Consider the following 26,110-nt stretch of genomic DNA (forward strand, 5'->3'; position numbering starts at 1 on the left):
ATTACCTAAAATAATGATGGCGACAAAGAAAAGATCACTTAGATTCTGACAGGCCTCCAAAAATTACAGTTCAGAGTCAATATTAACCCAGATCTCACAGTGACCAATTTCCAGGTTCCCTGAATATGAAGATACATAAGGAAAGCAAACCATTCCTTCATTGGAGGCTGGCATTCAATAGTCAGCCCAAGGGACTGACTATAAACTGCACATCTCTGCTGTGGCAGCCCCACCAAAGGTGTGCCTCTGACACAGCCCAGCTTTCTGCAGCAAGACACACAAAACTGAATTCTTATACTATGCAGACCCTCTGAACACCATGACCAGTAATTTATGCATGATAAAAACAGAATTGTCTTGTATCTTCACACTAGATACTAAGGTCAGAGATACTCTTATATGAGGAGGAAAGACAAGACATTATCCCCAGCCTAGCTTCTTTCTCTCTAATGGAGATTTCGGTGTGGATAATGAATTAAGATTCAATGTTTGAAAATACTGTAGGGTTGAAATAGAGATAAGGATGATGATACTTACAGTTAGAAAGCAATTTGGTAATCTGTAACTGATTTTTAAAGTTAATACTTATGCTGAGCTTAAACATACTTCACTTCAGAATTCTGAAGTGTTTTATTGGGTATACAGAAATTGTAAGATAAATTTTTTTCATGTAAGCTCTTCCAGTTATCTTGTCTCAGGAAAACCAGGAACCAACAGTCTTAAGATAGTGAGCATTACTTCTGTTCTGATTCTACCTGAGGAATGATCTCCATACCAGAAAGGCCTTTTAAACCGTGACCAAAGTATTTTAAAATCTGAAATGCTAAATTGAGTGCATAAAGCTACCTGACAAAAACATTCCCCAATATAAGCTCAGTTTACTTCTATTTGTTTACCATAACCCACACCCCCAGAACAGAGCTGTAGTTGACTTTAGGACAACTGTAAAACATTGCAGCTGACCTCCAACTACTATCTGGAGGGGATGCTTCCTGCAAAATACCTTTAGAGGCACAGTCCATACATTAGATGAGCTATAAATTATTTAAATTTATTGACTTTGAAAACCACATTAATTAAACAGCTTATCACAACATCACCAAAATTGATTTTCTGTGTTTCTGTAAGAAAATGTTATCGCAGAGATAGCAAGAAGTCTCTCCTACAAACTTGTTAAGTCATCAGTTCCAACAAAATCTAACCTTTCAAAGGTTTCTTACAGAAAAAAAGAAAAAGCAAACAAACCCCTCAAAACTGCTTATGCCTAAATCTTCTTTGTTGATGTTGCATTAAAGGCAAATTTAATCTGCTGAAGTATGGTGCTGCCTCTCTTATATTTAGATAATGTTATTAATCATAAATTAAATTATTCACAACCTCAGCGAGTCTTAATGGTTGTCTACAGGGTGCAAAATACTTGACACAAAAAACAGCTTTACCACTTAAATTTTATGAAAACTGTATACTAATATTAGATTGATCAACCACATGTATTTTCCTAAATCCAAAAAAGCAGTCTAACCCCAGACCTTTAAAAGAGTTTAAGCATATAGTAGCAGCACACCATGAATACTTTCCAACATTAATGTTCCAGCAGCTACCCAGCATCAAACTATAGCATAAACAATCACATATTATTATTTATTACATCCTAATCTACAACAATAGATGGCAAAAATATCTACAAAAAAGGATTGGTTTCAGTAGCACTGTAAAAATACTCTTGTAATTAACAGAGAAATAATCAGGATAAACCAAATGCGAACACATTTTTTGGGTCAGGACTTTAAATACTCTGAAGTGTTTAATCAAGAGAAGCCATATCAGTATAAGATGATGCAATGCCAAATATTTAGCTTTACTGATTTATATGCAAGAACTTAAAACTACTACGTTGGAAATTGCCATTTGTCATAAAACAGTCCCTCATGTTAGACTCACTAACTTAGACATGAATAGATCAGATATTGCATATCCAAGGACAAAACATATTGTTGTTCTTGTCTCAATAAATTCAAGTTTTGCCACTAAATTAAATGTGTGTGAATTGGATCCTATATCTATAGATTATTTAAAATCCATTATAAATGTTATTTCATATGATCAAATTTGAGAGATTTTTGTGCTCATGTTTTATATCTTACAGAGTAGATTCAAACTGGTTCATTTATGTTGGTTTGGAAATGAGCAGAATTTGTAACATTTTGTTGTAACCACATCTTTGTTATTTTGGTTTACTTTGGAATCATGATGTATACTCTCAAACTTAATTTTGTTTAGGTATAGTTTTACAAAGGAGTTCCTTCTAATTTGTGATTGGCAGAAGTTGCACGAATACACACTAAACCATAGAAAATTATCACCTTGTGATGTTCCCAACACTTCTATGACACAAGAAATCTTAAATCCCATAGATCTCAAACATCAATGAAGGCAATACTTTCTCCTATCTGTGAGGTCACAGTGCTTCTGGAAAGAACATTATGAAAATAAACCAAAGATTGTGACCACCTCCAGTAAGTCCAGCGTGTTGGTCTAACAGTTTTAAGTAACTCTGAAACCTTTCTAGAACTCTCCAAAAATTCTTCACTCTACATGAACTTCTAGTTAAGAACAAGGAAAAAAAATGCCCTTTAATTGTCAATCCTTAAAAAAATTGCCCATAAAAAAGGAGCAGCTGAGCACAAAATTTCACCTTGAGATAGCCAACAGAATGGATCAGCCATAAAATCAAAGTGACTCAGTGTAAAAGTCAAGCAAGAACATTATTTTAGACACGTTGAAGTCTACATTCAGTTTCATCTGAGACTTTATTTGAGAGATGAAGAGATACCTAGGATTAATGGAAGAGATCTGGAGCCAGTAACAAAAGCTAGGCTCTAAAATGCAGTTAAGCACAAATAGCTCTCACACAGTAAAATTGTATCTATTTGCACACACACACAAAGCTCAAATCATAAGCCACCATCTTCCCAGCAATCTCTCAGGCTCACTGGGTAAGCAGAACAAACTCAGCTGGAATCTTTTGCCAAACATTTCTTTTTTGTCCACACCTAACCAAAAGTAAACTTTTCTGGGATGACTGTAGCTTCAAGAATTTCTAGAAATTAACTTTAAGTGGCTCAAGGTATCTTCCAGACGCTCAACTGAATCACACGCAGCATTAAAAAATTTAAATTTATTTATACCCAAAAGAAGGGAAAGGTCTTTGGGTTTGGGATTTTTAGGTGTTGGCTTTTTTTTTTAACTAATCCCACCTTCTTGCAAAAATTCCCTTTTTTGACAGATATAACTTTAAATGCTGTGCAGTTACATTTAACAGAATAACAGAAACAAACATTTACTTTGTTTGTATGACCTTTCAAACAAAGATAAAACACTGGCTAGTCAAGCAGTGACACTCAATGTCCTAAAAATAAAAAAAAAAAATATAGGTTAAGCTATATACAAATGAAATCTTAATTCTTTGACCATAAGCTAAGCTGGTTATATCATGCATATTCATGCTCTGCCCTTGCAGATATGGTCCAATATGTTGCATTATTCATGTAAATTGTTGGGATCATAAGAGAGATTTAATACTAAGTCAGGCAGGTTTATTTTAATGATTTAGAAGTGCTTTTATGAGTTTTCCACATGAGTAACTTTCCCAAGATTCCCACACAAATGGAAACAGGATGTCACAAGGCCAATTGATTCTACATGAACCATCTCCACAAATCTCTCATGTCTGCAAGTATCCTAAGAAGTGCTCAAAATGCAAGTTTCAAACTTAAATTTCTGAAGCAAAGCTGCAAAAGAACTGAAGGACAATATTCCAAATAAGCATTTAAAAGACACAGAATTCACATAACTTTAAATCCAAGTGTTTATCTAGTGTCACCTCTGGGAAATTCTCAAGAGAATGTTTCTGAAAGCCACAAAAACCTGCAATCACATTCCATTCTTCTTGTTGTCAGAAACCTGAATGAAAGTGAAATACAAATTCAACTTCCTCTGAAATGAACAGCATGATCACAATGAAAACACAAACCCACTACGTTTTTTTGAATTCTGCTGTGTCAAAACAGAATTAAGTCCTGCAAGAAAAACCTGTAGTAGGTAAGTGATGCTTGAAGCTGAACAGCAGCATTCAAGATGGAACACAGCTTCTGTCAGAAGGAAAAAAAGGAGCAAAAAGAGCAAGACTTGAGGGTACTGAGTAAGTGTGCAGATGCTCAGTCACAAAATACGTGGAAGAGACCATGGATGACAGGATCCTTGCCATTATTAGCAATACTAAACAGCTGCAGAAGCTCACTATCACCAGACCTGTGATTGAGTACTAAAAGTCAAGAGAACAAAAAAACTGGTCAAAATGAATTAAATCTCAAAGAATTTGATTATTCAGAAAAAGGAAGTGCTGCAAATCAAGAACAGCTTGCATTTACCAAAACCAAACTCTTACAACTAGGAAGTTGTATCAGTGACTGATCCTTAAGTGAGATAAGCTTTAGCTATTATGCTGTTTTCAGGCTAGGAAATGAGAGATTCAACCAAAACATATCCATTGTAAACAGGAGGCTGAGTTTGGAGGAACATTACAAGTTCATCATTGCAAAAGCAAAGCTCATCGAATATCCTGATGGATAAACTTGCCATAGATAATCTAGAACTGAAGATGAAATCAGAAGCAGTAAAATCAAAAGCAGCAAATATCCCAGCAGCTTGAGTAGAGCATCCCTGAAGATAAGAGATGATCCCAAAAGAACAAGGTGTGAAATGAACTGGAAATGTAGCTGCTCCACCCTCAGAATCAAGGCTCAATAGATGTATGTACCTCCATTACATGCTTTCCTCCTCTCACAGTATTTTGGAGCAAAAAGAAGCTTAGCTACCAGAGAGCAAAGCAGCTAATAAATTCCTTTGGTCAAAACTCAGTTTATGTAGTTACATGCAACAGAAGACACTCAAAGATATTTTGCCACTATATACACCACAAAGTCACTGGCAGAAAAAATGTAACTTACTTGAATATTAAATAGGATCAGGACTTGTATGCTTTACTGAACACCCACAAAACAACAAAGCCTTTTAGTTTCAGAAGGTGGGATCAAGTTCAGAACAAAATGGGCTTTGATGTCAGCCCATATACATCACCATTTACTCACTACTCTAGCTTGGGATGATACTGATAGACTGGAGCAGGGAAGAAATGCTGCACATGAGCAGCAAAGGAACACTGCACCATGTAAGTGACACTCCTGGTAAGCCTCTTTTCAACAGAGCACAGCCCCCAGAAAGCTGCCAGTCAATGCTGTAAAGCAGAGAACATTATCAAAAAGGGCCTTTGACTGCAATATCTGGAGAAAAGACCAGACCTGCTGTCTAAAAGATGCAAGAAGAGAATACCACAGCTTCAATGCATGAAGAAAAAGGAAAAGGTCTGGTCAGATCCTTGTTTGCTTACATACCAAAATAATCCCAAGCTGGACTGGGTTCAATTTTCTGGTCCACAATGATGTATCAGTGAGCCAAGGCAGTATAGGATACCTGCTCACTTTCAACTGCCCTGCAACAAAAATGTCTGCTGTCAGTTCATTGAAAAATATGTTAATGGTTGTGCAAAGTAGAGTTGAGCAATTAGAAGAGTATTCGCATAGTTATTAAATCTTACTTCCTCAGCACAAGGTGGATCACCAAACAAACAAGGAGACTTATGTAGAATAAAAATTTTAAAAACAAATTCTGCTGGAACACATCCAGCTAGGTTATCTGTATTACTAATGGCAGGATTCTGGTCCAAAGACAGGCTCTGTAACTGTACACAGAGTTCATGGAACATGTCTGATCATTAGCAATAAAGATGAGTTTTAAAACACATACAGACAATCCAATAAAAGACATCCAAAGACACCATCTGAGAGATGCAAGAGAAGATCCAAAAGTGTTCAAGATTATAATTGAGTCATTGTTTCTAATGATGAAGTGATTCTGAAGAGTCCCATAAACAAGTCATTGAATTATAGGTCAAAGAATTGGAACAAACATTCAGAGATCATTGAGAAACTATACAGCAGAAGTTATGAATATTGTCTGCAAGTTCCTCTTCTTCCAAAGTAACCGAAGAGTACCACTATGAACCAGCCCACAAAAAGATGAAATTTTTTTTATGTACTCTGTACAGCAAATTATAAATTAAAATATCTGCTACAGAGGTATACTCTTCAGTTTAGCAATGATATATTCTTGTCCAAAGTATTAGAGAATTAGCATATGGAACAGGACAAGATACACTGAAATTAATGAAGCCTGACAGTTTCAAAAAGCACCATCATGGATTTTCTATCACTTCTTGTGGTACCAGTAACTAATTTTCTATTGGCATCAGAACTCTCAAAAATAATGGCTATCTGCATCTGTCCTACTCTAACATCTTGCAGAAACAAACCTGCATATACCCTTGACTTTACTTCAAGTCTTTTCAGTGCTCATCCATCTGCTTCTGAGCAATAGATACATATATCCATCCAGCCAACATTCTTACATATTTCCATAGGTCTCTGTAATGTATTCAAGACAGCAAGGTCCTTTTGCAGTACTGACGACAGCCTGCCACAGCTGTATTAGTGCATCAGCTGTACATCCTCAGCCACCATTCAACATATCTATAACCCTTCCTTCCACACACCTCAGCAGGCATTAATTGCCAACACCTAATGCCAGCTCCAAATACAAAAGCTAATGTTTCCACAAGTATCATAGCTCAACACTTTATTTTGTCATTGTTTGAGTTTCACTGAAAGCTAAACTACTAGAGGACCTTCTCTTACGAGCCACTTTATGGAAACTAAGAAAGAAAATACCTAATAAATAATCTATCTGGGGAATCTCCAAAAGCTGATTTATGCTTAGAGGCCTAAGAACTTATCACTCTGTTGGAAGAGTTTGCACCATGCATGAGACTATCAAAACTCCTGTTAGAATCCTGCTAAAGGCTAGATGGGTTATCAGAGTTAAACCATTTTGTTCTATCTTTTAAAACATTTCTTTGCAGTCTAACTGACATTTTTCATTCTGTATTCTGAAATGGTATGAAGAATACACAAATGTTTGATTTAACTGACATACCTCTAAACCTTGAATTAAGGCATAAACTACACTATAAAGCCTCAGAAGCTGTTCCAGGATCATCAGGGAGAGCTTGGCATGTCTGATTGTTCTAAGGTTTAAAAAACCCCAAACTAACACAATCTGAAATACAATCACCACAATACTGCAGGTTCTTCTTCAAATCCTTAAAAAACCCTGATGAATACATACTAGTTCCTCTTTGAAAGTCAGAATAAAAAAGCTAATACAAAGCGTACGCCTTGGCCATATGAAGAACAATTTTTAAAATAATTCCTAAATATTTTTAAATATTAAGACTGATTTTGTCCCACTTCAGTAAAGGACATTCCTTTTTGTATTCATACTACATAAAGAACATAAACCACTAATTTGGTAAAGCTAGTATTAAGTAGAAGTAACAACCTCATTTTATATAGACAGGTCAGAATTGAGAAGTTCCAATATTGCAACAATTATTCATCTTTCTCCAAACCGATTTTGTTTTAGCTGCAATAGATACTTGCTTTATCTCTTCATTCTTGTAGTTGTGGACATGGTAAGATGAAAAAGTACCAGTACAGTAAAGGCCTGTGTTCATCTATACATTTCAAATTCTATGGAATTCAAAAGAAACCTAAGTTGAAAGTGTAAACTTTGGCAATCTATCACTAAATTAATAGAAAAAAAAACCATTAAGCAGTAAAATAAAACTTACTGAGACACTTGTGCAGCAGTTGCATTATCTGTGGAAACTGAAAATAAAAACAAAGGATTGAATTAAGAATATTTTAAAATGTGGAAATACAGAAGTACTCACTGTTAAATGCAGGTACAGAAATAATGCAACTCAAAATAGGACAGTGATAACACAAGAGACATCCACATGAAGTATTTATATACTGTATAAAAAAGTACCACCTGTACTCACCTTCCTCTACAATAACTTGACATGTATGAGTCTGGTTCTCACTCAGATGTGTGGCCATGTTATCCAAGCCAGAAACATCAGCCAGGAAATCACAGTTTAGACACACTACAGTCACACCTCTAAGAAATAAAATCAAAAAGGAAGCGCAATTACAACATGGTCATAGAAACACTTCTCTTAACTTACAGCAACTGGACAGACTATTAAAAAAAATCAACTTCAGATGAGATGATTCACAAAAACATAATCTTACTTTTTCTACTGCAACTAGTATCAGGAAATTCCCATCAATGAGCAGGGCATCTCCATGCTGGATATAGTACAAAGAACATGACTTTAGACAGAAATTTATCTGTAGAGCATGAGTTTCTCTGATTGGATGGTTGTTTTTTCCTTTCCCTGAGCCCCTCCCCATTTTGCATCTTATGAATTATAAAAAAAAAATTATAATTAAAAAATTAAAACCGCTCAGAATTAAGTTCATAAATGTGGACAAGTAAGTATTTGTCGCTGACCAGAACACTGCTATTGGAAAAACCTAATGGTTTCATTTCTCTGCTCTAAATTGTGGAAATTCAAGAGGTTACAATCTCAACCTAAGTTATCAGTTCAACATCAGAAAGTAAAACCATATTCATCTGTAAGTGAAAAAAGCTGAATTACCGTAGCTGTTCTGAATGCTTCTTAAAGATCCAAAACCTTTTACTTGGACGAGCACTGTGAAAACTGAATATATGAGAACATTACCACTTAGACTGGTTTTCTGCAATACATTACTCTGCATAAGCCCTTCACTAGTCATGGTACTGCAATTTGCTTAGGACAAAACATGAAAATAGAAGCCTAAGGTACTGAACTGCATTATTTTTAAACATTAAATGTTTAAAGCTTACGAACTTGTGAATCTCAGTTCTAGTTTAAAACACTGGCTCCCTTGTAGATGAGCTTGGGAGGTGAAAAGCTAAACTTTACTGGCACAGTTCTGGAGAACAGACTTTTACTGCTACCGTCAACAATTCAGCTTTTGAAGAACCATAGCTGTAGCTATAAAATGCACTACAAAAGAGCTAAAACTTGGCTGAACTTGTGCTTCCTAAAGAGATGGCTTTTAATGAGACATGAAACTTTCAGATAACCTGGAAGTTGTCTCTTATGCAGGTTAAGTATGTGCCAACACTGTTCTCTGCCATGGAATAAAGTGCAGACAGCCAAGTACAGGGGCTGCTCCTCCACAAACACCCTCCATCCAACAGTCTTCCTCCTCACCATCACTTTTTCCTTACACTCACCAAAGAGGTGATGGTAGGTGCTACAAAGGATCACAGTAGGAGATGCATTAGTGTATCAAGGGGACAAAGGACAAAAGATGGGTGATTTTACTGCATGGATGAATTTGACCTGCCATCCAGACTGCTGGCAACAATAGGAACAATTTACCTTAGATCCCTCTTTCCCCTTCCAGAATAATTTTTTATTCTACAGTTGGAATTGAACACATTATTTTATTATTTTTTTAAGCATGCCAACAATAGATTACACACATAAAAGCATGCAAACCATTTCAGTCTAGGACTTTAATGAGCATTGAAATTGGTATGAACAGGTGAATATCAAGTGTATCTGAAAACTTAAATCACAGATTTAAGAATCCTAGCGTTTACAAATGCCAAGGCATTTCCCATGTATATGAATTCAGAAAGAAAATCACATTGACTATTTTCCACAATCCAGTTGGCTTCTTCAGGGCACAGGAGTAACAACTAGGTTTTAAAAATTGTTTTACTGTCACTGCTATGTGATCTGTACCTAATAATTCTAGAAATCCCATCAACCTTCACCCAAGACCTTTGCTTCCTGGTGTAGACAGTGCAAGTTAAAGGTACAATTGAGAGTTTGGGTTCTTTAGATAAAGTACAATTTTGACTGGGAGTTACTAAAAGGCAGTAAAAATGGAAGCATATTATGCTTTTTTTCAGAGTCCCTTCTTGATGATTGCCATTTGAGGGATGAGAATGGTAGGGTATAATTCTATGGCTCTGCAAACGATGCATTTGTGTTCTTAACAGGTTTTTTGACAGCTATCATCACTAATAGCCTACGCTGCCCCACAAGTGCTGACAAAATGAGATGTTATTTCTATGGATGACCAGAAGTAGTGTAAGGAAAAGTATCCACTGGAGTTTGCTATTTGAGACATCCTTCAAATTTGAGCACAGACTTCACTAGCCATAGCTGTGGCCTGTATGCATTCAGCACTCGTAAAAACAAATGAGACATTCAATCTGAAACCCAGAGAACCTGCAGTAATTAGTCATTATTTGCCAAGTCAGGCTGAAGTGATGATGGAAGATACCAGAGAAACTCTGAAGCAAAGGTATAATACTGCCTGAACCATTGGATTTTTAAAGCAAAACCAGAACGTGGAGTTTAAGCCTATGCTAAAAAATAAAAAAATCCAACATTAAGCATTTCCCTGCCAGTCTGAGGACCCCATTCAAAGTTCACCTAACACACACTTCACACCTTACATGAACTTAGGAAGTATTTACAAAGCCAGTAAAAACTTTAAAGAGTTCTTACCTCATCATGTGATTCACATAGGCTTTGCTACAGCTGGTGTTGTATCTGCACAAACTACAGTGGACGTATGCAGGAAAGTGACTTGCAAAATCTTTTATTTCTGAGAAACACTCAATGCATTTGTGGGTTCCCACATGATACCTGGCAGTGACATGAAAAAGTTATCAGTTAATAGCAACACTTTCAGAAGAGATAACTGTTTCAAACTTTTTGCTTTAAGTAAGTAGCAAGCTTGCCTATACTAGAGAAAAATGAGGAACTCTGACAAAAAAAAAATGCTAACTCATCATAACCAATGAAATTACACTCCAGTGTAATAAATAGTCCATAAAACACCCAGGAAAACTGTAACATAAGGACAGCAAACACCAAAAAATAGTCAAGATAAGGACAGCATTCTCCCAAAAGCTTGCATTTACTTCCTTGATTTTTTTTTTTTTTTAATTAGCTCCCCAAAATGCTCTGTCTCCAAGGAGAGACAGGACTTTACCTTTTAACTAATGGGTTCAAATAAAAAAAAAAAGGAAAGGAAAAAAAAAGAGGGAAAAAAAAGAAAAAATAAAAAGAAAGGCTCAACGCAGAGAAAATTTCTAAAGGTGACACAGGGAAGTTTCCAGAGCACTTGTTCTTCCATCATAAAGGAGTCTGCCATCACCAAAATCAGTGAATGAAGATTCAGAATTACAACCACAGTAGCAGTATGTAGCAAGTTTATGCAAGTTTCTCAACAAACCTGAGGTGCCAGATCTTCTGTATTACAGCACTAAAAGTACTTAAAGACCATTAAATGATGAATTATTTATGTTCCAGGCGTACTTAAAGACAATTTTAATGCCAGTATTTTACCTTAGATTATGAAATGCTATATTTGTAGGTTCTTTTTTTCTTCTGCTGTTCGTCCATGCATTTTGTTTCCTCGATGTAGATTGTTTTGATTTTCCTCTTGATTTACTTGTATTAGATTTGTTATGATTTTTAGTGGTTGTATTTTTAGCTTTAGGTGATAACTGAAATGTAGAACTGCTTGTACTAACAGAAGATGTAGCTGATGATCCTGACTGATGAGATCCCAAAGATGCTCGAATAGTCACCTAAAAGTATGAAATTAAAAAAAAAATTGTTTAGATATAAGCTCTCCAAGTTCCTACTTCTATTTGTCAAAGTTTAGGCCACTTTACAGCACAAATCATAGTATATAAGAAACTCTCCTGATGAAAGATTACTTGGAAAACCACAAAACACTAAAAATACTGCTGGACTAGAGTTGACCTCTAATAGCCAACTGGAAACTTAAAAAGTTCATTCTGGTTGAAATAGTTAGTCATGATAAGGCATGTTTTCTTTCCAGAGCTGCAACTGGCTAGATCCTGCTTTCTTAAATGAAAAAAATGTATTACAAGTGTCAGGCCAATCAGCCATACTAAGAAGAATACCAAACCATTCCCTCAGTGCCTGTATTTAACAAAAAAGTCTGTGTCTTACTGCCACATGATGAGCTAGTCTACTCCTTTCAGATATGTCTGTTTCTCATGCTAAAATTCCAAGGAGTAATTCTGGTTTTTGACCTCTTATCTGCTATTCTTGAACTCCTTTGTCATGCTCTCAAATGTGGTTTTGACTCACAATATGACTCCTAATTATACTTCTTACCCATAACTCCTAGTTTAGAAGCACCTTGTCTTCTAAATCTGGTTCTAGGTTTTTCAGTATTATCATTTCATCATGTCAAGGTCTACTAAAATAAACTTTAACATAATCCAAGCTTTTGTTAGGTCATGAAGACCCTGAAATCTTTAAAAAATTGAGGTATCATCACAGAGTAAAGAATTGATGCATTACATTCCTTCAGCCAAGCAAGACAATCAACAGCAGCTGAAGTAGTTTTCCCGTTCCTGATTCTACAGCAAATTAACTGTGAAGAGCTGATCAAAATGTTAACTTCTCTTCTTCCTTGAAACTGAAAGGACATATATTTTGATACTCTACTAAAAAACTGTTGGAAAAAGTCCCAAAATCTACAAGAAAATCCTAGTCTAAGTAATTCCTTCTTGAGAAATGGAAGACTGACTTAAAGACAGTGTAAGTGTTCTGAGGGGACCTCACATACCTTCAAATGCTGAAGCTAAAAAAGACCTGGTGAACCCAGCTTTAAGTATACATATTCTATGCAGAAGAAAGGAGAAAAGCACTTCTTTTTATCCTTCTTTCTTTTCTCTACCAAGATTGTTTTTTCCTTTGTCCCTTCAAGTTTTCCTGCATGAACACTCACCTTTGTTCCAGGAGGCAAGCCTTCTAATTGCTTGGGTTTCCTAAACGTTCGGTGATGCTGAGTCTTGTGATCCATTTTTTCTTTGCATGTTAAAAATTGCAGTCTGCATTTAGTGCAACGGTATACTCCTTTTTTCTTTTAAAGACAAATGATGATCTATAGTAAGCATGGATGGCATGACAAAACTCTAGCCCTAGCTTGTCTCAAACAATGCTCATGCAGTTCCTAAAACATCAACTAAACAAACTCCTAATGCTATACAAAGAGAAGGTACCCTGTAGGAATTAGATACTTGAAAATGCAAGGCAGTATAGCTACTAAGAGGAGGAGGAGGAATCAGATTCCAAGTTACAAGACACTTCATTATCTTTTTCTTTATCTGAACTAGTGGCAAGTTTGCTAGTAACCTCAAGAAAAGCAGAATCAAATCACTACAACGTAATGAAGAAGCCAAACAGCAAGAAAATTCTTTCAAGGATATTCAGAGATTACTTTAAACAGGAAGCTGCTATCACACAAAAACAAGACAACTCCCTTAAAGATTTCTGAAATTCTTCTACTGTATTCTTATTAACTACTCTTACCTAGTAGCAAGCATACAAATCAGTCACGTTTGTTTTTTCAGAGGGAGATTCCTTAAATGTGTTCAGCATTTTTCTAGCATTAAGGATTGAAAAGATCTGCTTACCTGATGCCTCATGTAATGATGCATATACGGCGCTCCAATTTTAATAACTTTGAGGCAAAATGGGCATAGCAAATGTTTTGTGTTTTCATGAACTGTTCTAAAATGTGTTTCTACATCTGAAAAAGCTGAGGATCTGTAGCTGCACACCTAAAATAAGAAGTTTGACACTTTTGTTACAAGTTGACTGACACTGAAGACAGGGGAGTGGGGTAATTAAATATAAAAGTCACTCTGAGATACCTGGCAAACATACGGCATTTCACCTGGCTTATGATTGTCCTTCATATGTTGCAAAAGAACTTGCTCTGTTTCAAATGATAATTCACAGATTTTACAAATCGCTAGAAAAAGCAGAAAAACAAGAAAAAATTAAAAATTTGATAGAGGTCATATGTACATAAATGATAACACATATATATAAATCTATACACACATACATGAAATGTATATATCATTAAAGGTAAAGAAATCTTACGATTATTCCACTCTTTAGAAGAAATTCGCTGTACAGTTTCAGAAAGCCAGGAAGGCAAGGGACTTAAACATGAGGTCTTAAAGTAAAGCTTTCAATTAAAAACATATAAATAAACTAACAAAAAATGCAAGGGAAAAAACCAAAGGCTTTTAAAAATACTTTTTTGCATCTGTATTGCTCTCAAAAGAAAAATAAAGTGCTCTGTTCCCATATTAAATCTCAAGATTATTGTTATTCAAGTACAATAGATTTGTTCTGAAATTACAATCCAGGAAATAAAAGTTGGGAAATTTCTAAAACTTTTGGCTTAGAACAAAATCCAACTCACTGGACGACTCGTAAGGCGTGTGTGTACTCTCGATGTGGCACTGCAGCTGGAACGGCGTGGGGAACTGTCGGTAACAGTGCTGGCACGTGGTGTGGCTTTCCCAGCTTTCATTGCTTTGCTTCTCAAGCTCCAAGTGATGTTTCATGTGGTTCATAAACCTTGAAATTATAGTGAACAGGTGCAAAAAACTACATTTGAACATTCCCTATACATATCATGTGCAAGATGTACAGGATTCTTTAGAAATTTTACTCTGTGAGGACTTCTCAATCAAAAACAAAATTAAGTAGTAAGTGTTTGTTAAAAAAACAGGCAACACACTTAAAGCTGACTAGAAATCTTGACTTTAAGGAACACACATCAAATCTAAAACATGTTCTAAGACTAAATCTATTACATTTCTCATGTTTGCTTAGACAAAATTCTTGCCTTGAAATATAGGGAAATAAGTAAAGACAACAAGAACACATCTTTGTTCACACTTTGTTCACCACCAGCAATCTCAAAGCCCCATTCTGAAACATGAGTAACTTTAGCTCTGCTGAAAACTACTAAGTAGCAAGAATGTATCTGCAATTTGGACATGACAGCTTTATGTAAAACGACAGCAGGAGTTCCAGGAACATTGCTTGTCGAGGGCATTTAGGCCTGACCTTGAATTATGAAGGACAGTTATCAAAAATGCCACTGTGCAACCAACATTAAAAGACTGGAGGAAACTGGTATGGTGCTATTTAAGTTTCCAGCTTTTCCTCATTAATCTGTCCAGAAGTCCAGGCTCCCTTGACAGCATCAGCAGATCACTGTTACTGGTGGAACAGCACAAGGACAGGTTATCTGCAAACCCACTACAGTTCAACTTCCAAAATTCCCGTTTTGAATGCACTTTATTTCAGTACAGCCAGAGGAACTATTAAACATAAGACACTCAGAAAAGGAATGCAGACCTTGGAACTGGAAAACACAAATGAGCAAGGAGAATGTTCTCCTGAGCTCAAGCTCATACTATCATGCAGTTGCTTAAAAAACAGAAACTAGAAAACTAGAAAAAGCTAACTTAATCTCTCCAGTTTTCTTAAGCGGACAAAACAAACTGACACTATTACTGCATAATGCCTGAACAGAAAATTATTGCAATGGTATGTCCAACCACAAATCTTTTAAAGAAAGCAGAGGATTACCATGATGAATCACTTTCTGCTTTTCTGAATTTAGGTCAAAAAAGTTATACCTTAATTAGGATGGTAAGACATATTTATTTTGTCCACTATACATAAAGGTGCCAAATAGACCTTGGAATAAAAATTCTTAAGTTATAGAACTGTGGAATAAAGCTACAAGGTTACAGTCAAAATTGATATGATTAAAGTCAATGCTACAGAAAATTTAAAAAAAAAAAAAAAAAAAAAAAGGCTTGTACATTTTTAATGACTTGCTGTGGAGCATATAGGCACCACAGCACCAATTGCTTACAATATAATGCTGAGTAGAAAATAGTACCTATTTAATGATTAATAGCAAATGTCATTGTTTTAATTACAGAAAACTTGTTTTTTTCAATAATATGTGTCTAATGTTAGCATAAACCTGCTCACTTTAACTTGCAGACTGTGCCCTTTGAAACAATAGTCCATTTTTCAATTTTACATTCTGCTACTTCAGCTTCCCTTGAAGAGTGCATGTAAAAAAGTTCAGTGACCTTAACTTCCAAAGGAACGATGACACAAACTTGTCTACCTCCTAAAACAGCTTACTGGGGTTTTATCAGCATTTGGAAGTAAAATTACTCCAACAAAATAACAGATGTTATATAAGTGAACTACTGACTATTAGTCATTGTGCGTCCCTGAAGGGAATTAACACTCCCATCTACCAATATCACCATCAATCCAGATGGCAAACTGTAAAATCCTTTGTGTTGCCCTTTCTAACCCCAAAGTCCTACAACTGCTCTCATCAAAAGTGTGTTTATGTTAGACACCACTAAAATTCATACTCTAACTCTAATCTGTAAAAAGTTTCAAGTTATGGTCCTACATGCAAAGTAAAAATTATTTCAATTTCTGTTTAGTCACCCAATATTATCAGTTTTCTGTACAAAAGGAACTCTACTCCAGAAACACAAAATTTTAATACATGAGACTACAATGGACTGTAAGTGATTAACAAATAATTGAGGAAACAAATAATTAAGTTCAAATACCTTATATTATTTTTAAGAACTTTGAGACAACTGATGCATTTAAATGTCGTATGAGTCTTCTGCTCCTGTTGTACCTGCTGGAGGTCACCTTCATCCTTCCCATAATAAAAGTCATTAACTAACATAATCAGCTTTCCTTTCTCAGATTCAGTGGTCTTGCTTGTGCTCAAACACTCTGTTTTGACCATTTCTGAGAAAAAGGTATTTACCATATCTGGACAACAGTACTGGATACAAACAGGGAAAAGAGATGAAACATAGAAACAAAGTTATCAGTCTTACCAAACAGCATCAATGACAACAGCATTTTAAAACCAGAAGGCACTAATGAGAGGGGCAAAGCTTAATTCTCTGACACACTGAGCTTAGTAATATTCAATTTGGAATTGTGTTTAAGTAATAAAACACTACGTTATAAAACTGAAGAAGATTCTCATAGGTTCATGTAAAATAAATTTAATCAAGAAAACCATACTAGTGTTGCCTTATTCTTGCAAAAAAAAAAATCTGTTTCATTTACATTTAATAAAATGAAAGAAAAAAGCAGCTTTCATGCAAGTATTCTGCTGACAAGCGTAAGTTTATTGAGAACTTAATGGCAAGTTTTGTCCTTTATTTCTTAGGGAAGAATGTATGTTGAAACCTTCAAAAGCTCTTTCCAGCATTACTAAAAAATTCAGAATTCTGAGTCACATAATAGACATCGTTCAAGCTTCTTTATGTTCAAGTACACATAAAGAATGCTTAGGCCACGAACTATTTCATGAAACATATCACTTAAAAAGTACAGCACACTTCATAAAGAAGATGCTATGATGTTTCCAACAAAATTAGAATGTTTCATAGGACAAATTTCTCTCCTGCTGAATAATGGTTCTTACCATGCAGGACTACTTTCCGTAAGCCTACTAGTAAGGAGCAATTTCCTGCTGTGGAATTGTAACTCAGTATCCTAAGCAAACACACTTCTTCAATGGTTCCTTCATTCAGTTGATGTACTCAGTGCAAAAGCTATTCTGTACAAATAATGATTAGAAAAAGTTAAAACCCTTGGGTTTTTTCCACTGCTATCTGTATTTCTTAATTATGTTTCAGAACCAAAGGAGACAGCAATTACTGTTTAGGGTATTGTAACCCTGTAAATCAGAACCATCTGTGAGAACACAAACTCAGATCCTCACAAATTTGTCTTATACAGTGGCTGATAGTTCTTTTTGTTTTGGATATTCATGTTGTATACAGACTGCAAAGCCATTTCTCTGTTCCTGAAATGAAATACATATGCCTGAGAATTGTGAGAATATTTGCCAAATGATAAATTTTCCAGGAAAAAATGTTTCCAGAAATAGTAGTAAGTAGATTCACAATCAAATTAAGTGATGCTCAGTTTTTGAAAGTTTTGTTTACAACAGTGTTTGAGTATGAACTACAAATGAAATTCTTCCACAAAGCTTGAAAACTCTTTTATCTATTAAGTATAAAGTATTTTTATCTTTCTGTACCAAGTGATACATCAAGATAAAACACTAAGATTTCATTGTCATCTTTGTGTCAGCTGCAATCTTATACAGATGTGGGTCACCTGGCTGCCTATTCTCACAGACCCTTACCTTCAGCACATTGGAAACATGAGGCACCAAGTAGCAAGATTTGGAGCTCCCCTGCTCCTGTCTTGCTCTCCATGACTGCAAGACTTTGAGCATTTGGTTCTGCTTGATAGCAGTCAGAAACCAAACCAGCTTCCTATCCAACCAAGACACTCTTCCATAACCAAAGAGAAACCCATGAAGTTTGTTCTAATGCTTACCAGCCCCAAAATATTTTACCTTCATGTGATTTTTTAGAGGATCCATAAGATTGAAATGTATATTACATTTTGGACAAGCTCGTGGAAAAGGTCCACCATTTTTAATGGTACTCGATGCAGCATTTGTCTCTGTAAAATTTAAAACATATAAAGACTCAGAATTCACAAGCAGAATACTCAATTTAGTAGTAGTGGCAGTATTCTAGTAAAATATGCTATTGCAAATGAAAACTATTGCCATCAATGAAGCTGTAGTAACCATAAACAAGGTTTTACAAGCATCTTTTAACTATTCTTCCTTTTTCCCAAACTGACGTGGAGTTTGCTCTGTTTGACATAGACTGATGAATAGATTTTACAAAATCTCATCAACAAACAAACACATGAGGAAAAAACACATGAGGAGAGGAAGGCAGCATGATAGGGAGAAAGCATTTCTTCTGTGCACTACCAGCCCACCCCATCATGGATGGATTTTTGATGTTTTTATTTCACAAACTTTTCAAATGAACATGTAAAGCCAGTTTTCTGCCACAACCTGATCATCATCACAACAGGGTTCAGATAGAACCCTACTGGTTTGGAAAGGAATTTCACCATTTGGTTCTCAATGATGAGGCTATTTCTCTCGGGAGATTTGTTGGAATCCTGGCTTATTCAAATACATTATTTCTGTTAAGCAAAGGTGTCTTTGGAGAATCTAGAGAATAAATCCTCTAAATTAATAATTACTCCCAGTAATTAAAGGAAATTAAGCTTCTCTTATAAACATAAATTATTAATACCTTTTGAGCAAAACAGATATTAAAGTTTTGCATTAGTTTAATGAATAAACTAAACATTAATGAATAAACTAAGCTTTGAGTTTTCTCCAAACTGTCAAAAAACATCAGAGCAAGAGCTACTTTTCCAGATGAAATTCTCCTGCATTCTCAAGTCATTCACAGATTTGAAGGACTCCATACTAAGTAGTTTAGAAGCTAAACACAGGAAACATCTCAACAGTAGAGTCAACTGTTCCCTGCCAGGACTATGAAAAGATGTAATAAAAACTGAAACAAATACAAGGGAATGAAAAAGTGTAAGAGTTAAAAGATGACCATGCAGTAGTGTTTCACATTTTTACATAAAAATAGTCCTGCCCAGACCACAAATAAACAGTAATTTTCCTTAAGACAACAGTTTTGCTAAGAACCATTATTAAGCAGAAAGTCCTTCACATGAGTGGATGGCCATGTCAAAGATGTACCATAAAACAGGGCTGCAAGTCTTCACTCTTACAATTGGTAAAACATTTTGACACATCAGAGCTAAGTGCAAACTGAGTTGAAGAAAGCCAGTTCTGCAGCAAAACCTTGTGTTCTGCACGGCTTCAGTGCTGGATTCTGTGACAGATTAGAAATTGCTATGCCAGCATGGGGTGGCTTAGAGACAAACTCAGCAAAATAAGGTTCTCAGTGAATATGATCTATTTCTTTTTTTACTGAATTTAGCAAGATCCTTCAGTTATCTTTATTACAGGCTGCAGCATAATATCAATTTCACCCAAAAGAGGGTGGAGGAAATTTTTTTGCTGAAATGTTCATGTTATAGCCATGTCCTTCTAGTAGATGGAAAGAACAAATAAGCTCTAAATAAGAAATGCAAAAAACACAAATCTGAAATTACTCCAAAAAAATCATTTTAACACTATAGGACAGCAAATGTCTTGGAAATGTCTCAAAAGTCAAGAATAAACCCTGGCCTATTGCAATCACTAGAAAGCACCTTTTGGCTCAGGACAAAAATGCACCTAATAGTTAATACTCTGAAACACTGCTGAAAAGAAGAAGAGGGAAAACTGCAAAACACACTTTGCAATAATTAGTCAAAGTACAGAATCATAAAATAATTTAGGTTGGACCTTTGGAGGTGGTTTTTATCAACTTCCCAGTCAAAGCAAGTCTAATCTTATGCTCAGAACATGAGTTCAGTCAACTTTTGAGTATCTCCAAGGATGGGGATTCCACAATCTAATTTGTTACTGTCTTGCCTGGAATTGCTAAAAGGATTTTTTCCTTCATCTAATCAGATTTAGTTCATAAATTCAGGAGTCATAGAATTAAGTCAAGAATTCTTTCAATCTTGATTTTCTGGTTGGTTGTGTTTTGAAGTTTCAACCCCCTACTCCCTTCTTCGACACAGAAAATCAACTAAGAGAATGAGGTCAGGGGCATTTATTTTTATCATCTGTCTCCGAATGACTAATTATTGCTCTACAGAATTCAAACCTACCTACTAAACAATAAAGGTCTAAAATTTGAATAGGTAATAACCTCAGGTAAATTAATTTGTAAAGGTACATAAACCCTTGCATAGAATAGCGATTTTTATTTTACAGCATAACAGTTCCTTACAGTTACTTACTTACACTGCCTTAAGAGCATTAAAAACACTGACCAACTGAAACACTAGAGATATGTTAGCTTTTTCCATGACACAGAGGCAGGACTGCCAGCTAGATCATTCCAGCTTCCTACTGTTCGAAGATCCACTTTGTGCCTGTACAACTGTTGGACAGTTCCCTGTAGGGAAACAGGCAAGCTGCTTCCAGCACTGACCTCAATCAGTTTGGCCTGTTTTGGAGTTACACTGTCACCTTCAGAAGTAGCACGAGTTTAGATAGAAAACCACTCTCATTTAGACCTACAGCACTTTAATTTAAAAAACCTCAGTTTTTTCCCATAGTAATTAGAACACATTAGTGATGTCAGCAATTTGGAGTCCACACAAAGCAGTTTAAATATTTTCCTAAACTAATATGCCATACTGAAGAAAATATCTAACTCAGACGGAAGGCCCAGGCCAGTGAAGCAGGAAAGGGTAAATGCAAGAGATACAGACCCAGCTCTGAAACCCCAGTAAAATCATACTGTGGCCACCTGAATTCATTTGGCCTACTTTCCACATCTTGACCCACTCTAATGTGAGACAAGGTGAGTTCACAGTGATAAAGTTAAGCTAAGCATCTGGTTTCTGCAATGCCTGCTATCTGGAACAAGCTCTGTGCTTCTGATGGAAAACATCTCTCCTTTCTTTCTGGTTCTGTGTTAATGCTGTTCTAGTTTCTTACATAACTCTGTAAACTTCAGTTTGCATGCAAAATGAAATAAGTGTTGTAACTTCTAAGGACCAACCAGAGCACATCTATCTGCTCTCTTCTTCTGAAAGAACATTATATGTCCTTATGGTTTGCAGTATTTCTTCTGAAGAAAATCAGTAAAAACTAACAAAAAAACTCCAAAAAACCAACAAAACAAAAAACAAATTAAAAAGCCACAAACAAAACAAAACAAAAAAACCACCCAATAACAACAAAACAAAACCTAACAAATCCACAAAAAAACTAAACCAAAAAGCCCCACCAAGAAAACCCCCAAAACACCCCACAACAAAAAAATCCACCAACAACTTTGAAATTGAGAGGTTCAGTGGCTGATTAACATGCCCATAAACACTCAGCTCCATCTGGTCAGAAACCCAGAGTTAAATGACATTAAGTTGGCTGTTTCTCTTATCAACTACTACAGTTATACCCACCTGTAACATTCACTGCTGGCCCAGTCTGGTACTGTGGAACTCCCGAGTTCTGTCTCACACCAAACAGTATACCAGATGTATTATCTGGTGCATCTGGTGGAGAGTCCATAATATAATCCTGATAAGATATTTTCAAGAGGGAAAAGAAATTTGAGGTTTAATTTTTTTTTTTTTTACTTGCAGGCTTCAAAGGGTTTATTTTAAAAACATGTGATTGCTTAAAAAAAATACTCAGTTCATTACAATCTCCCCAAAATCATTTCTTTTGACATTTTAATAAGGTTGCAATTCTCATCAGTGCTTGTTAGTTTTTATAGCTGTGTATTCAGAATAGTAAAAACAATTTTAAGACCTGGGAAAGACCATTTAATGAATCATCACTAATCTGTTTGAATTGCTAGTTGTAAAGGCTTTTGTTCCAAAAAGTCTGATGTTTCAAATTATACTTGATTGTTTTTCAAAAAAAAACAAATACTTTCTTCCTTCAACCTAAACTTGGGCATTTGCCTGTTAATCCTGCATAACATCTTGCTGCATTTCAAAAGACCAAAAACCTGAACTCAAAAGTCGTACAAACTTGTAGCAAGTAGAAGCTTCTCAAAGCAACAGTAAGGTAGAAATAGAAAGGTATTGGCAATTTCAACTCTGAAATAATTCAAATGCTTACACTTCATCAACTTTTGTACTGCGAAACAAAAAATTAACAAAAGTAGGGCTATCTTCCTAAAATAAAAAAAATAAACAGATTTTTAAAAACATCCAATACACAATACAGAGACCTTGTCATCAGTAAATCTGGGAGACAAAGGCAAAAAAAAAAAAAAAAAAAAAAAATCAAGCTCATAAACTGCTTCCCATTCACAACTGTGCTACTTATTTGAAAACATCCCTGTGCAAGTTACCACATCTTTAACTACCACCACGTAAAGCAAACTTAATGGAAAGAAATCAAAAGGAGCACAAGTACATGAACAGGTATGATAATCTTGTTTAGCATTATTATCCAAAATACCAGAACAAAAAGGAAGATGCTGCTCCCCTATCCTGCCTTTTTATTGTACATCTCCTTAAATGAAGACCCTTCAGGACCTTAATAAAGAGCCACTCTTTCTTCTGGTGAGTCACCTAATCCACTCTAACCAAACTAAAGACAGATATTCAGGAGTAGCTGAGGAAATAGTTACTGAATTTCTATGCTGTATTTGCTATGAGTAACAGCTACATGAGCTGCAGTCACAACAGGGCAGGTGTAACTGGAGTCACAACAGTTTCAGAAGAGCCAGAGAAAGGACAGCAAAGCACCTCAGCCAGCAGGCCACACCTCAAGCACAACTAATGCTCAGGGGATAAATGTGTAGCAGACTCTGAGTGCAGAGCCCTATGCACACCATTTACATTTGCAATGTGACCAATAAAACAGCTACATACAAACACTGCATCTCTTACTAGTCTGTAGTTTCTTTGGTTTAATGTCCTGTCAATATCTTAACTTTCAACAAGATCATAGTTTGGTTATTTTGATGGCATGGATACATCTCCCCACTATATACTAAACATAGCCAGCAAGCAAAAAACCATAAAACCAGACACACTGAAAATTTCATTGCCTACTTTTCAAAAAGTCCTTTTCTGTTAACAGGTATTATTTTAAAATAATTTGGCTCTGTCATTTTACATACAAATCCCCCAATGTTGTCCGATGCTTTAGAAAACAAAAATGTTTTAAAAAAACCAAAACAAAACAGCTTTACCACACTGGTGAAATAAAACAAAAACCAACCAACCCACAAAAAAAAAAAAAAAAACCAAAACAGAAAAAACAGAAAAAAACCCCCCAAACTGACATGTTTAGATGCTCTCACATGCAGAAAGGCAATATACTACATATTTCTAAGTTAATTTCCTAGGGCTCAAGTGAAGTATTACAGCACTACTTCTAGTAGCGGTGTCTGCTACTACTAAATACTACTACTATTTGTCACTACTACTAGTGACAATATTGGGTTCATAGTCTGCATCCTAGATTTTCAACTGTGGAAGCCTATGTGGCAATTGGTAACTAAACCTTGAAAAACTACAATGTATAGGACTGGACCTTTGATCGCTCAAAATCACCTAGGAACAACCAGAACCTGACACTGAGAAAAGTGCCTAGTAAGTAAGGGAAAGACAGAATTGGCTGTGGAGAGCATTCTCAGCAGTGAATTCCAGAACATCATCACTGCTATGGACAAAGTCCTCTTTAGAAGGATAGTCCTATGCTATGAAGTGTAACAGTAGCTCTGACTGAAATTACTGCAAACTGTATGACTGAAATAAAAATCAACTCAACTTCTGGAACTGCACAGCAGATATTAGTACACAGCATGTAGTACAGTAACAACATAAAAACCAGGCTGACTTACTTAGGAAGTCAATGAATCAAGCTTGTGATTGAAAGTGTGAAAAACATTTTTGTGATTCGTGTCAATGGGCAATGGAATCAGCAGATGCTTGTACCTGCTGTGTCAAAAGTGGATGCGTTCCCTGGGATAACTACAAAGAACGGTTTTGAAACTTTCTGACTGAACAGCCAAATAAAGCATTGAAGAAGAAAACAGAAGAAGTACAGTAAAGAGATGAGGTAGCAAAATGGCTGATGCTTAGAATAAAATAGAGGAAGTTGAGGTAAACTAAGGAATATTGCAACAAAGCGACTAAATACTTAGATATAATAAAAAGCTTGATGCACTTGTACCAGACTAAAATTATTTAGCGGACACTGGTGAAGGGCCTCCCTCCAGGCAACCACAACAAGGACAGGAAGCCAACAACCACCTGGAAAGATGATGAAATTGCTGATCCTAGCTTATTCATATCTGCTGATTCGGACTAACACAAGCACCCTGGAAAATGCTCTGTAGGCTTAAAAGCAGCATATATACTTTGCCGAACTTGTAAGTGGTGTGTGCTGTGAGTGGAACAGTGGCTCCCCGGCCACCCAGTGCTACTTGCTTTCTTTCTTTAAAATACAAGATATAAAAATGGAACTCAGTTTGGCTAGCAAAATTTTATATCAGAAAGGGGTATTTCAGTGATAAAACTGGAATACCAAACATTGACAACAGGCAAATTATGGATACGTTGAGAAATTGAGGATGTATGTGTTTCAACCCAGTAGGCGATCAAAAGCAATCAGTTCCCACAGAAAAACATCTTTTGACATCCTGAGATTAAAAAATGTTGTACTGTATTTTGAATGCAAAAGCACTCTGAAGGATGTTCAGCTAAAAAGGGGTCCTATCAGTGTCTAGTTATACCTCACACTGATCTTCTCAACATGTTATTTTCAAAGGTAACTTTCAACACCTGGAAGCTGAAGATCCATTTGTCAAACACCTTCCAGAAAATTTATTTGAAGCTTTTGCCACTTAGAATCAAGTTGGGAAGAAACAGAACATGGGTGAACAAAAATGTCACACAAAGCCCAAGGCAGAAAAATCATCAGTATAAAACAGCAGACCCCAGTGAAATAGACACTAGATGGGAAGCAGATGAGGAATTAAAAAACCCTAAGGAGCTCTTGAATGAAGAAAATTCAAACTAAAGACATCAGCCAAAATACAGGTAGTACAAATACAACACTAAGAACAGCAAATGACATCATGTGGCAGGAGTGATTAAAAATCACAGAACTTTGCCCAGGACACTAAATTATAGTACCTCTCTAAAAAAAAAGACATATCAGACAAGTTTCTTCCTCCACAAAAAGTGTAACACCATCAAGTGGTAATAACAATATAAACAAGGAAACAAATTCCAGATAATGCAATAACTGAATATACAGTTCTGAATCTAGAAGAGTTAAGTTGAAGAGATGGAAGATTCACCATGTTTTAAGTAAGGAAAAAAAATGCAAACATAAAACTCTTCTTTGAGGTTCTCAAGAATTCCTTACCATCCAAAGAACAGGATGTTACATTTAAGACACCTTAAAAAAAATTAAGGGCTCATGAAAACCATGACCAAAATATTACCACTGTAAAGAAACTGTCTAAGAACATAATTTCAACAAACAGCAGAAGCTTTAAGAGACCACAGAATCTGCACTGGATATCCCAGATAACGATGCATTACTTTGTAAAGCATGTCAGTCTAACCTGGAATAGAAAGAACTGATTG

General features: G+C 35.8%; 1 protein-coding gene across 5 annotated transcripts in view; it reads right to left on the minus strand.

Annotated features, from left to right (window-relative positions):
- The window catches only part of ZNF280D (zinc finger protein 280D), a 39,824-nt gene that overhangs the window by 3,313 nt on the left and 10,401 nt on the right, over nucleotides 1-26,110 (minus strand). For 3 of the 5 annotated variants that reach the window (XM_050978356.1, XM_050978357.1, XM_030228291.2), the window contains 12 exons: nucleotides 21,950-22,067; nucleotides 18,390-18,499; nucleotides 16,564-16,790; nucleotides 14,361-14,518; nucleotides 13,798-13,898; nucleotides 13,558-13,704; nucleotides 12,870-13,004; nucleotides 11,447-11,691; nucleotides 10,601-10,741; nucleotides 8,684-8,746; nucleotides 8,021-8,139; nucleotides 7,808-7,844 (listed from right to left, as the gene is read on the minus strand). In XM_050978356.1, coding sequence (XP_050834313.1) covers nucleotides 7,808-7,844; nucleotides 8,021-8,139; nucleotides 8,684-8,746; nucleotides 10,601-10,741; nucleotides 11,447-11,691; nucleotides 12,870-13,004; nucleotides 13,558-13,704; nucleotides 13,798-13,898; nucleotides 14,361-14,518; nucleotides 16,564-16,790; nucleotides 18,390-18,499; nucleotides 21,950-22,067 — 1,601 coding nt within the window. Of the gene's footprint in view, nucleotides 1-5; nucleotides 3,964-5,453; nucleotides 5,552-7,807; nucleotides 7,845-8,020; nucleotides 8,140-8,683; nucleotides 8,747-10,600; nucleotides 10,742-11,446; nucleotides 11,692-12,869; nucleotides 13,005-13,557; nucleotides 13,705-13,797; nucleotides 13,899-14,360; nucleotides 14,519-16,563; nucleotides 16,791-18,389; nucleotides 18,500-21,949; nucleotides 22,068-26,110 lie in introns of all 5 variants that reach the window. The other 2 variants (XR_007778401.1, XR_007778400.1) reach the window with 2 other exon arrangements.

This window comes from Serinus canaria, chromosome 10, assembly GCF_022539315.1.
Source record: "Serinus canaria isolate serCan28SL12 chromosome 10, serCan2020, whole genome shotgun sequence".
Taxonomy (NCBI): Eukaryota; Metazoa; Chordata; class Aves; order Passeriformes; family Fringillidae; genus Serinus; species Serinus canaria.